The following is a 14,368-nucleotide window of genomic DNA, read 5'->3' as shown; positions in this document are numbered from 1 at the left end:
CTGGAGAGGGTGCTAAGAAAGGGGATCCCTCTTGTACTGTTGGTGAGACTGCAAATTGATACAACCACTGTGGAGAATGGTGCAGAGATTGCTTGAAAAACTGGGAATAAAACTACCCTATGACCCAGCATTCCAAACACTGGGCATATATCCTGAGAAAACCGTAACTGAAAAAGACACATGTACCCCAGTGTTCACTGCAGCACTATTTACAATAGCTAGGACATGGAAGCAACCTAGGTGTCCATCAGCAGATAAATGGATGAAGAAGTTGTGATACAGATACACACTGGAATATTGCATGCGTGCATGCTAAGTTGCTTCAGTCATGTCCCACTGTTTGCAACCCTGTGGACTGAAGTCACCAGGCTCCTCTGTCCATGGGGATTCTCCAGACAAGAATACTGGAGTGGATTGCCATGCTCTCCTCCAGGAGACTGTCCTGACCCAGGGATCGAACCTGAATCTCTTATGTGTCCTTGCATTGGCAGCCAGATTCTTTACCACTAGCCACCTAGGAAGCCCCAGTGGAATATTCAGTTCAGTTCAGTTCAGTTCAGTCGCTCAGTTGTGTCCGACTCTCCGCGACCCCATGAATTACAGCACGCCAGGCCTCCCTGTCCATCACCAACTCCCGGAGTACACTCAAACTCATGTCCACAGAGTCAGTGATGCCATCCAGCCATCTCATTCTCCGTCGTCCCCTTCTCCTCCCGCCCCCAACCTTTCCCAGCATCAGAGTCTTTTCCAGTGAGTCAACTCGTCGCATGAGGTGGCCAAAGTATTGCAGTTTCAGCTTTAGCATCAGTCCCTCCAATGAACATCCAGGATTGATCTCCTTTAGAATGGACTGGTTGGATCTTCTTGCAGTATAAGGGACTCTCAAGAGTCTTCTCCAACACCACAGTTCAAAAGCATCGATTCTTCGGCGATCAGCTTTCTTCACAGTCCAACTCTCACATCCATACATGACCACGGGAAAAACCATTGCCTTGACTAGACGGACCTTGGTTGGCAAAGTAATGTCTCTGCTTTTTAATATACTATAAGGTTGGTCATAACTTCCCTTCCAAGGAGCAAGTGTCTTTTAATTTCATGGCTGCAATCAGCATCTGCAGTGATTTTGGAGCCCAAAAAAATAAAGTCTGACACTGTTTCCACTGTTTTTCCATCTATTTCCCATGAAGTGATGGGACCAGATGCCATGATCTTTGTTTTCTGAATGTTGAGCTTCAAGCCAACTTTGTCACTCTCCTCTTTCACTTTCATCAAGAGGCTTTTGAGTTCCTCTTCACTTTCTGCCATAAGGGTAGTGTCATCTGCATATCTGAGGTTATTGATATTTCTCCCAGCAATCTTAATTCCAGCTTGTGCTTCTTCCAGCCCAGCGTTCCTCATGATGTACTCTGCATATAAGTTAAATAAGCAAGGTGACAATATACAACCTTGACGTACACTTTTTCCTATTTGGAACCAGTCTGTTGTTCCATGTCCAGTTCTAACTGTTGCTTACTCAGCCATAAAAAGGAATGCATTTGACTCAGTTCTAATGAGGTAGATGAACCTAGAGCTTATACAGAGTGAAGTAAGCCACCTTCTATTTATGAAAGCAGATCGCTGGATCCAGGCCCGATCTGAAAAGAGGAGACTACATATGTAAGGTTGTGAATCCCACTGCGCTGATTCACTGGAGTCATCGGAGTAACTAGTCTACCACGGAGGATAACAGAGCTTTGTGCATGAAGGTCCAAGTAAGACAGTGGGAAAATGGTAGAGGTAGTCCCAAAGGAAACAGGACTGAAAACAACCCTCAGGGTATCCTTAATCATTTCCTTCAGTGATAGAAAGGATTCAGTGAAGCAAAGCTGACACCCTCTACGTCTATTGAGTATAGAGCTTGTACATTATCTAGAGTTAGAGAGGATATACTAGATGCAGACAAATACTCTATAATTGCACTTATACACATCCCCTACAGCAGTCAAATGCATAGAGTCAGAAAGTACATTGTTAGATGCCAGGGAACATGGGGTCAGGAGGCAGGGAATGGGAGCTAGTGTTGAAAGGGGACAGTTTCAGTTTAAGGAGGTGAAAACTTCAGGAGGGGGGTGATGGTGAGAGTTGCCCAGCAAAGTGAACATATTTTTAAAATAGTATGCTTTGTTTTATGTGACTTTTATCACAAAAAAAAGATCGAAAATTTTCTATTGAAAGTTAAGGAATTTTGAACTTTTTTCCCATTTGAATTTCCTTAAACTGTGAATGAAAATAATGCTTACACATAGCAAACATTACTACAAAGAAATTAAATTGTGCATGATTCATGAATAAATGATAATGTGGGTAATCCAATGATGTTTATTTGCATAACCTTTTTAATGTGACAATTCCTTGGATATTGTAGTGAAATATTTTCACCCTACATCTATATTTTTATGGTGTGTGTTTACTTTCCACAGTACAGATTCCAAAATGTCAAATTGTTAGAGCTGATTTATGGTAATTAGTTTTAACTTGGAATATTTGAAATGCATTTAATTAATTTTAGCTGTTTAGCAAAGTACAATAAGGTTTTTCGTATTAGCAAAGACTTCTTTATGACTTATCAGCCATGCATATGTTTAAGGATATGACGGACTCAGATGACTTTTATTTGAATTTTATATTTAGCAAATAAACATGCACTATTGGGGATTAGGCAGTATTTAGGAAGTGTATGTATAAGGATTGCTTAGGATGAAATTGCCAAAGATCCTGGAATATTCAGCACACACTTGTTGATTGATTTCACTGCAATAAATATGAAGCAATAGCAACTGTATAAATTATTCAGAGACTAAGCATTCACATTGGGATTCTTTAGCGATCACTTCAGAAAACATTCGGCAGGGTATTCTTTTTATAGTATTTTTTCCAAATCCGTGTACAAAAGAGATATAGATTCATACGAAATGGATTAATACTGATTCTTTTAAAATGAAATTAAACATTTTTAAACATTCCAGTGATGATTGCTTGATCTTTCCTACTAAAGCACTCTTTGATAATGTATTTATCTCAAATATTATTTTTGTCTTTCAGGAAGCCTTACACAGTGAATGTAAGAGATTTATTAAAACCTTGAATCACTTGAGAGTGCTTTAGTACTCTGCCTCAAAATCTGCACATAGGCAAAATTCCTGATATTATGAGTTGGGATTTTCAGTGTAAGAGGATTTAAAATCTCTGCTAAAGCAAGGGCTTGTTAGCTGTTTCTAAGCATCATATATCAGGGAGACCCAGCTACTTACAAACCACTCAAACTAAAATGGGACAGGACAGGACATGCAGAAAGAGACCAATTTAGACCAAGTGGAAGGTATCAGGTTTTCTTAAGAGGGCCCTTTGATTCTGGAAAGAGATTTTCTTTCAACTTCAGAAGCAGATAGAGCAGTGAGCATTCACATAGGTATGGATTTCTTTGTATACAGAGGGGTCACTTGTTAAAGATATCCATTCATTAAAGCAGTTTGAGACATGGTGTTGGAAAGTATTACAATGTATGCAGATTTTTTTAAAGTTTTTATTTTATACTGGAATGTATCTGATTATCAATATTGTGATAGTTTCAAGTGAACTGCAAAGGGACTCAACCATACATAAACATAATATCCATTCACCCCCAAACTCCCTTCCCATCCAGGCTGCCACATAACATTGAGCAGAGGTCCCTGTGGCATACAGCAGGTCCTTGCTGGTTACTCATTTTAAATATAATAGTGTGTGCATGTCCATCCCAAACTCCTATGGGCATTTGCAGATTTGACATTAGAGACCCCAGTTAGCTACTCATAAGTCACATGACTTTCAAACATTCCTAATAACTTTTTCTTTGGTAATAATCATTGTGTTTCTTACAGTTCCCTATTCTCTTGACTTTGTGCTAAAGATCCAGTGAGTGAGTGAAGCCCCAAAACAATTCATACCCCACAAAGCATTACATTATCAAAACTTATATTACTATGACTACTAATAATAATAATAAAACATGATTGAGTAACTGGTGTGCAATCCATTGAAAAGTCCAAGTGGATTGGATATGTTTTATTTTTTGAAAATATGTTAACTTAGAGAATATCTATGAGGTCAAAAGTCATCTGCATTTCCCCCTTTATGTTTAAAGCGCTAACTCTGACATTATTGATGGACACCAAATCTGGAAAGATGACTGCATAAATTTTTCGTGAATACTTAGAGATTTTACTGTATTAGCTGTAAGCTGTAAGGGATATGGCAGTTGGAAAGGGGAAGAAATTTGCCTCTTGGTATGATCTGTATCCAGCTGGAGGTCTGGCCGTGGTGTGGGGTGTATGGGACCATCCGGATAGCCTTGTTAATGGTCTGTTTCTCCATGTGTCTCTTCCAGCTATCGGCAGGACCCTCATCCCTCGCTATTTCAGCACTGTGTTTGAAGGAGGGGTGACCGACCTGTATTACATTCTCAAACACTCGAAGGAATCCTACCACAACTCATCCATCACGGTGGACTGCGACCAGTGCGCGATGGTCACCCAGCACGGGAAGCCCATGTTTACCAAGGTACAGGCTGGGCTCGGCGACAGGGCTTGCTCTTCTTTGGGTGTGCTGCAGGATACTAATTAGGGTTTTCTTCTGGAACTTTAAGCTGACTTCTCACATGTCAGATACAAGCAGCCCTGTGAGGGTCATCCTTTTAGTTTGTAACCTGGCAAGACTCTTTGGGGGAACCCTATGCTATGGTGTGTGCTTTTGATACAGACCCCAGGAAAGTCAAACAGGATAAACCTTCAAGAAAGAGAAGAGAGTTTTGGCTGCCTATCAAACTTAGGCTACTAAATTACAGTTTTGGTGGCTTTTTCTTTTTTTTTTTTATTGAGATATAATTGATATTTAACAGGCTTCTCTGGTAAAGACTACCTGTTAGGCGGGAGACACAGGTTTGATCCCTGGGTTAGGAAGATCCCCTGGAGAAGGGAATGGCAACCCACTCCAGTATTCTTACCTGGAGAATTCCAGGGTCTGAGGGGTCTGGCGGGCTACAGTCCATGGATTCACAAAATGTCAGATACCACTGAGCGACTCACACTTATGCCACTTATACTTAACAGTGTATCAGTGTTACATTTACAACATGTTGATTTGATATATGATATATTGTGAGGTGATTACTAATAAGTTTAGTTAACATCCATCACTGTGCTTAGTCATTCAGCCATATCCGACTCTTTGCGACTAGCCCCCCAAGCTCCTCTGTCCATGGGATTTACCAGGCAAAAATAGTGGAGTGAGTTGCCATGCCCTCCTCCAGGGGATCCTCCTGACCCAGAGATCAAACCCAGCTCTCCCGCATTGCAGGCGGACTCTTTGCTGTCTAAGCCACCAGGGAAGCCCCACATCCATCACTGCACACGCTTGAATTTCTTTCTTGTGACGAAGCCCTTTAACACATTATTGACTGGGGGATTTCTGTAGAAACTAACGCCTGTGGTGTTAATATGTCTCTGGTCAGTAATGTGTTAAGGAATATTAGTAATTTTCAAATATACTCAAAAGATATTTTGTATTATTCACTATAGCCCATGGTGATACGTTACATAGAATTTTGGCTTTGATATTCAGGGATGTCTGACAACTAAAAGAACATTCTTCTATTATTGTGAAGTCAGTATTTGTGCTTTGTTACTGAAATTAAAGTTTTTAAAGCTAAATTCAAATATTAAGAAGCAGGGGGAAAATCAGCAAACCACAATTCAACTAGTCATAATCTTTAAGGAACACAAAAGTATAAAAATATAAATGGAACACTATTGATAATCCCTTTATATCATCTTCCAAGCAGAAAAATTCGTAAGAATAAATATTTAGTCAAAGAATCTGGCAAATGGAAGTTTATTTTAATGAACACTAGTTCATTGCATTTTGACTAAGACTCAGTGTGAAACTAATTTGTAACATCAACAAGACCAGTTCTCTCTTTTAGCTGAAAACACAAATGACAACCTTCTCTTTATAGTTAAGAGAAGCTGAATTATCAGGGATAATTGCGGAAGCCTAAATTATAAAACTGAAGATGTGTCTGCTGCTTACACACTATTTTGCTGAAAGAGTAGATATAAAATGTTTATTATTTAAAGTATTCTTTGATCTTGGTGCAATTTCACCTTTCCGGTGCCCACAGGGGTGTTAAAAACCACAGGCAAAGGAAATGCTTATATAAATGCAAAAACGAATCATCCAGTGCTATTGAGTTTATGGTATCTTGATTATCATCCACAGACATTTTAAATGTGGAACAGGAGGAGGGTTTTTCCATTTTCCCTTTTTAACCATTGAGCGGAGAGAAAAGCTGCCAGTCTGGGATAAGGAAGATTCCCACTGCATGTGATGGAGCGTGCTGGTCTTGAAGAGAGTTTTGCTGTGTGAAGAGGAATGGTCACCTGGGTGATGGTTTACTCTGTCCATGACTCACTTATTGTTGAAGACACCAAACATGAAATCACCTTGTGGATACAGGAGCCACTTCTAGCATTACAAAGCCCGAGCACTGCAGGGAAAGCCTTTTTCTGTGGCTTCGGTATCCTTTCTGTAGAATGGCAAGCCACTCCAGTACTCTTGCCTGGAAAATCCCATGGACGGAGGAGCCTGGTAGGATGCAGTCCATGGGGTCACTAAGGGTCGGACACGTCTGAGCGACTTCACTTTCACTTTTCACTTTCACACATTGGAGAAGGAAATGGCAACCCACTCCAGTGTTCCTGCCTGGAGAATCCCAGGGATGGGGGAGCCTGGTGGGCTTCCGTCTGTGGGGTCACACAGAGTCGGACACGACTGAAGTGACTTAGCAGCAGCAGCAGTGTTACTTCCCCTGGAAAAGGGAATGGCAACCCACTCCAGTATTCTGCGACGGATCAGCTAACACACACACACACACACACGCACACACACATACACAGTGTTACTTTCGGGCTTCCCACGTGGCGCTAGTGGTAAAGAATCTGCCTGCCAGTGCAGGAGACATAGGAGACACAGGCTCGATCCCTGGGTCAGGAAGATCCCCTGGAGAAGGAAATGGCACCCCACTCCAGTGTTCTTGCCTGGAAAATCCCGTGGACAGAGGAGCCTGGCGGGCTGCAGTCCATGGGCCCGCAAAGAGTCGGACATGACTGAGCCACTGAACACAGTAACAGTAGTGTTACTTTTAGGTCATTCAAGAAAACCACACCAGTTCCTTATGCTTTCAGAGAAAAGGAACCCGTGATAATTAAACTTGGCTGTAATGAAGGAGCTACTTCCAAAGCCTGCAGCCACTGAAAATAAAAATGCACACTGCAACGAGGCTTTCATATATTCCCTCGCATTTCTTTCTCAGACCAAAGCTTTTTCAGAAATGAACATAGTCAGTTGCTCTGAAGATATCGTGCTGTACATGCCAGATTGGTTTTAAATCGAAAAGAATCCCATTCTTCCTATGAACTGATAAGGTGTTGTTTTTTTTTTTACCATTCAAATTAAGAAACCAAGGTTGCCTGCTCTCCCTGCTGGAGCACCCCCTCCCACATGGGGACATTCTCTGGAACTCAGCTCTCTGGGTTTCAAGCTTTAATTATTTAGATCACCCATCTGACTCTACTCCGTGGCAATACTTTTGCCAGCTCCAGTAATGAATATTTCTATACTGTGATGAAAAATATCACTTTCTGGGAAATGTAGCTCAGCCGTGTGGCCTTCGTCCAGATGCTAATTATGCACATTTATTTTTAGAATATTCCAAAGCGTTTCATTTTCTCTCTCTCTCTCTTTTTTTTTTTTGTTCCTTGGGTGATTATTATACTACCCAAAGAATCTTTCCAATTTTTCTTTTGTTCTTATATTAATTAAAAATAACTCATCTTTGTGTAATAAAATAATATGGTGATTTAGTAGAAATCAGAAAGCTAATGACCTTTCAGTATCACAAAGAAAAATACTTTGGTAGCTGATGCTTTATTCTTTTTAAAGGGGAGCCTGCTATTAGTACATCCTATCACTTAGCACATTATGTGTAGGCATTGTCACATTGTTCTAATTTAGACTATCAACAAACTCCAATTCTCCAAATAGTGTTTGACTCTGCATTTCTGAGTTGCTTTTATGAAAATGTGGTCAACTGTGAATCAAAAATCAGCCACAGCCCTAATCAGCAGTAATATTTAATACTCCTCAGGACCACAAAGCATGTTTTGCAATTTCCTGACCCTCGGAACACTATAGATGCTGTAATGAGAGTTTTTACACATATATTCTGAAAGCTTTCTTTTCCGTATTCAACTTTGAATCAAATTGGAAACAAAGCTTAATAATCAGAAGAGCAATCCCCAAGGCTTTCAGAATTAAAGACCCTTGAATTAGATTTGAGGATGTGAATTCTGGCCGATACTGAAAGGACCGTCTCTGGGGTACATGTTGCATTATTTTGGGGTTCACAAACTGGAACCATAATTACAACCATTATTGGACATTTTATCATTTCTATAAACATAGGCTATGGTCTTTTCTTATCTCAATTATTTACTGTGAAATTATTTACTACTGTGGAAAAGTACCATGGAAATACCAACCAGTGTGGGCCTCCCCGGTAGCTCAGCTGGTAAAGAATCCGCCTGCAATGCAGGAAATCCCAGTTCAATTCCTGGGTTGGAAAGATCCACTGGAGAAGGGATAGGCTACCCTTTCCATTATTCCTGGGCTCCCTTGGTGGCTCAGACGGCAAAGAATCCACCCACAGTGCAGAAGACCTGGGTTCAATCCCTGGGTTAGAAGGATCCACTGGAGAAGGGAATGGATACCCACTCCAGTATTCCTGCCTGTACAATTCCATTGACAGAGGAGCCTGGCAGGCTACAGTCCATGGGGTCGCGAAGAGTCACCATGAGTAACTTTCCCTTTTTTCCCAGTATGAATCCTCACTGATGTCTCTGACAGTTAGTTCATCATTCTTATTATGTTATACTCCTGTGTGTGTGCTCAGTCGCTCAGCCGTGTCTGACTCTGCGACCCCTCTGAATGTAGCTCGCCAGGCTCCTCTGTCCATGGGATTTTGCAGACAGGAATACTGGAGTGGGTTGTCATTTCCTACTCCAGGGATTCTTCCTGACCCAGGAGTTGAACCCCCATCACCTGCCTTGCAGGCGGATTCTTTACCATCTGAGCCACCAGGGCACCCCATGTTATACTCTTATCCTATCCAAATTATTGTAATATCAATGATTACATTGCTCTAATAAATGTGTATGTACGTATTTAATGTTATACTCCAAGATGTATACATTTATGCTCTCATGCATGCATGCTAAGTCACTTCAGTCATATACAACTCTTTGCAACACTGTGGACTGAAGCCCACCAGGCTCTTCTGTCCAAGGGATTTTCCAGGCAAGAATACTGGAGTGGGTTGCCATGCCCTACTCCAGGGGATGTTTCCAACCCAGGGATTGAACCTGTGCCTCTTAAATCTACCTGCATTTGGCAGGCGAGTTCGTTATCATTAGCGCCACCTGGAAAGCCCTTTATGCTCTCATCCTGACTCTAATGGAATTACTATAACATCAATGAGTATATCACTCTAATAAATGTATATATATGTATTTACATATGGGCTTCCTTGGTGGCTAAGTAGGTAAAGAATCTTCCTGCCATGCAGGAGACCCGGGTTCAACCCCTGAGTCAGGAAGATCCCCTGAAGAAGTAAATAGTAACCCACTCCAGTATTTTTTGCCTGGGAAATTCCATGGACAGTGGAGCCTGAGGGGCAAAGGTGTCCATGGGATCACAAAGAGTTGGACACAACTTAGCAATTAAACCACTATGGATTTACATTTGCAGCATTTCCAAGTAAGATACACTGAGCTTTATGCAACTGTTAATCTCAAAGCCCTAGTCCACGCATACTGTTCTAAGCATAAAGACCAAGAGAGATTAAATGAACACTCCCATCTAACAAGCATATTGTATTTCGAAAAGCTGCACGAGAATCATTTTGTTATATAGCAACATGGTCAGTATTGCCTCACAATTAGGCAAAGAAAGAAAAGGGTTAAAAAACTAGGGGTTAGTTTGAGAAATGTTCTTTTTTCGTTCTCTTGTTCCTGGCCTAGTCTCAAGCCAACACGTGATGCACTGAAAGGCTGCCAGCCCCTTTCTTGTTGATCCTCCGGAGACCATCTGTGCTGGGGGCATTGATTAGAGTGTGTCTGCTGGGATTACATCTTTTCTGTTGCCATGCCAACTAATCAGCTGATTTTGGTTACCACAGAAACAAAATGTCAGAGCTCACAGTAACGTGAATTCAGCACAACAGAAAATGTTTTCTTAATTGGGGACCCTTTTGAATTCGGATTCCAAGTGAAAGGCAGCTTTTAAAAAAAAAAAAAAAGGCCAACTTAAGATAAAAGCTACATTAATTGTCCTGATTACGAGGAATGCGCAGAGTTTTTCTGAAAAGAGGAAACATTAATTCCTCTTCGAAAGCTATGCTCATTTTTTTAACTCTTCCAAACAAGGAATATATATATGTATATGTATATTTTTTCTTAAGCATCTCTATTTCATTTTCTGATTGTTGCATGTAAAATAAAATAAGTCACAGAACCTTCAGTTTCCTTTGACCTCCATGAGGGGGGCAGGGGGTAGCGAGGATGCACAGGGCTTGGGAGGAGGCTGTGGGAAGAATTTCTTGGGGAAGGTCAGCATTGACCAAATCGTCTCCCATCCTTTCATTCAAAGAAGTCACCAGTCTCCTCAAATGCTAAAGAATCCGCCTGCAGTGCGGGAGACCTGGGTTCAGTCCTGGGTCGGGAAGATCCCCTAAGAAGGGAATGGATACCCACTCCAGTGTTCTTGCCTGGAGAATTCCATGGACAGAGGAGCCTGGCGGGCTACAGTCCATCAGGTCACAAAGAGTCGGACACGACTGAGTGACTTTGACACCACTTCAGTCATTTAGTTTCCCTTAAAGAAAACACTCAACACAAGCGACTTAGATTCAATTCTCAGGATTCCTCTCTTGCACATGCTATGTCTGGGATAAACCTGAGTCCTTGGATTTAGCTAAGAAAGGAGGAGTCCAAGGTTGTTGCAATGATTCTTTTCATAGGCCCTTAGCAGTTTGATGGCAAGAAGAGTCCTCAGCTGGTTTGGTACATGAGAGTAAACAAAGAACACAGTTGATCATGGCCTTAGAGGTTCTCCAACTGAGTAATTCATCAGAAGAACTCCATCCAGGCCTTCCCTTCATGAAATTCTATTCCTGTAGAACCTCTCTCTGCCTTGGGTTTGTGTCTCATAAACACAAAACAAATAGATTAGATAATAAAAAAAAAAAAAGCATGACATTTAACTGGGCTAATATTTGCTTAAACAGCCAATAACCCCCTCTCTTTAAAAGAAAAGGATTATGGTATCCAAATATCCCTGTCCTGCATTGTCAAGACATTTCTCCGCCCATGTCTGGCTATAGTCACCTCTCTTCTGGGAAAGCCTCCCCTGCCGGTGGCTTCTGTCCTGTTAACACTCAGGGAAGAATTGTGTGGCTTAATCTCCATGCAACTCTTTGGGAAACCTTGGTAAATTAATTCTGATGCTGATGGGCAAGGCTCTGGAGGAGTGGTGTGGGGACGCTGAAGTCTTCCCCCATTTCACTGTACTCGACTCTCATGGCAAAGATACAGAAACGAGGCTCTGAAAACCACTCAGTAGAGGAATTTGGGGGCAAGGAGCCCAAATGCCTGGAATTACCCACAGCTTGTGCTAATTGGATCTGAGTCAGAGGCCTTCACCCAGATTATCAATAATTATCTGACAGCGCTTGAGACCTTTGATGAAATGAAAATGGCAGGTGTTATTAGCATCTTTTTTTTAAATCATCTTTCTGAAGTGGCACTCTATCAACAGGTTACTAATTCTCCTGCACTTAGTGTTTTGCTTGTTTAAAGAAAATAGTTCTTTAAATGAGAGAGACTAGAAAGCACCTAACCCAGTGCCTAGGACATAGTTGGAATTCAATAAATGATGGTTTTTGGTATAAAATTCCCAAAGAAGGAAGTGATTGTTCAGTTCAGTTGCTCAGTCCTGTCCGACTGTTTGAGACTCCATGGACTGCAGCATGCCAGGCCTCCCTGTCCATTGCCAACTCCTGGAGTTTACTCAAACTCGTGTCCATTGAGTCAGTAATGCCATCCAACCATCTCATCCTCTGTTGTCCCCTTCTCCTCCCACCTTCAGTCTTTCCCAGCATCAGGGTCTTTTCAAATGAGTCCCTTGGACTGCAAGGAGATCCAACCAGTCCATCCTAAAGGAGATCAATCCTGGGTGTTCATTGGAAAGACTGATGTTGAAGCTCAAACTCCAATACTTTGGCCACCTGATGCAAAGAACCGACTCATTTGAAAAGACATTTGAAGTGATTATTAAGATTTCATAAAAGGTTGATGTGCTGTGTTATGTCACTTCAGTCATGTCCAACTCTTTTTGACCCAATGGACTGTAGCCCTCCAGGCTCCTCTGTCCATGGGATTCTCCAGACAAGAATACTGGAGAGGGTTGCCGTGCCCTGCTCCAGAGGAGCTTCCTGACTTGGGGATTGAACCCATGTCTCTTATGTCTCCTGCATTGGCAGGCGGGTTCTTTACCACTACCGCTACCTTGGGAAGCCCAAAAGAATGATTTACATTGCTAATTATCTTCATGGATGATGGTTTAGACTATTTCTAAAATGATCATATTCCCTATTCAGTTGACTGTTATTTTTTCTTTAAGTGTAAGTGCAATGATTTCCAAAGTTTTATACTTCTTTTAGTCTAAGAAATCTTTCTCCAGAAAGGCTTGATCAGAGGTCCACTACTTAAAACAGATAAAACTGAAGTTGTTCTGGTTGAATCAAGAAAGTGAGTGGGAATCTCAGTGTTAGGTGGAGGCTTAGCTCTTCCCAGAAGAGCCCCCGATACACTGCTCATAACCCCCCAGGTCTCAGATAGTGCATTACAACAACCCCTGGTCTAAGACTCTGTGTTCTTTGGTTGCATGTCTTTCATATTTAAACTATCATTTACTGTCAAGTACAATACCAGGCAGGCTTCCATCGTGTCTCAGCTGTAAAGAATCCACCTGCCAATGCAGGAGACATGGGTTCCATCCCTGGATCAAGAAGATCACCTGGAGAAGGAAATGGCAACCCACTCCAGGAGTCTTGCCTGGAGAATTCCATGGACTGAGGAGCCTGGTGGGCTACATTCCATGGGGTCACAAAGAGTTGGACATGACTTAGCGACTAAACAACAGCAACAATACTAGGCAATCTATACACAAAATTTCACTTAATATACTTTCCCAACATCCCAATCTAAGGGTATTCTTATCCTTATTTTGCAGATGAGGAAACTGAAACTTATGGAATCTATTTGATTTTCCAAAAGTTGCAAAATAAGTGGAAAACAGAGTCAAGATTTGAATCTAGGACTTTCTGGTGCCAAAACCTCCTATTTTGTACTGCTTCTCTAGGCAAACGTGGGCTGAATAATGAGCTGCAATTATTTAAACTGCACCAGTATACTGTCACTGCTTCCCATCTTAGAGTTGAGATAGAATGAGTGGCATAAGACTTCCCCACATTTTCTTTCATTTCAAAGTCATTAACAGTGAAAAAAGGCTTCCCCAATGGCTTAGTAGGTAAAGAATCCGCCTGCAGTGCAGGAGACACAGGAGATGCGAGTTTAGTCCCTGGGTCGGAAAGATCCCCTGCAGAAGGAAATGGCAACCCACTTCAGTATTCTTCCTGAAAAATCCCATGGACAGAGGAGCCTGGCAGGCTATAGTCCAATGGGTTGCACAAAAGTTGGACATGACTGAGCAACTAAACACACAGCACAACCGTGAGAAGAAATGTGAATAAAATAGGAACTAGGAAATTTTCTGACAGTCCAGTGGTTAGGACTTGGCCATTTCACGGCCATGACCCCAGGTTCAATCCCTGGTCAGGGAACTAAGATCCTGTAAGATGCCAAAAAAAGAAAAATGAACTGCATGCCAAAAATCATCTGACTCTCAAAAGCAGATAAAAATGCTACCCTGTCACTGATCACTCTATAAGACTCACTATATTTCATTAATAATATACATTTATCTTAGATGAATTTGGCTCCCCAAAGCCTGGCCCTTTATACAAGCAGAATTCGTCATGGCTAATAGAATGTGGCTCAAGGGATTTACTCTAAAATGCCTTTTTTTCCAAACATCCGTAACTGATACCCCACAGCCTTGGGTTAAGCACCACCCTCTGACATTTCTCTTTGGAAACGAAAACTTCCTCTGCTTCAGT

At 41.6% G+C, this 14,368-nt stretch overlaps 1 protein-coding gene across 7 annotated transcripts in view; it reads left to right on the top strand.

The window, feature by feature from the left end:
- LDB2 (LIM domain binding 2) overlaps positions 1-14,368 on the top strand; it is a 477,514-nt gene that overhangs the window by 374,339 nt on the left and 88,807 nt on the right. For all 7 annotated transcript variants that reach the window (XM_088836541.1, XM_088836539.1, XM_088836540.1 and 4 more), the window contains exon 3: positions 4,406-4,578. In XM_088836541.1, the coding sequence (XP_088692667.1) occupies positions 4,406-4,578 (173 nt within the window). The remainder of the gene's footprint in view (positions 1-4,405; positions 4,579-14,368) is intronic.

The sequence above is a fragment of the Moschus berezovskii genome, chromosome 5 (genome assembly GCF_049115385.1).
Source record: "Moschus berezovskii isolate FMDL1 chromosome 5, NW_MosBer_1.0, whole genome shotgun sequence".
Taxonomy (NCBI): Eukaryota; Metazoa; Chordata; class Mammalia; order Artiodactyla; family Moschidae; genus Moschus; species Moschus berezovskii.
This window is presented reverse-complemented; position numbering and strand designations above follow the sequence as displayed.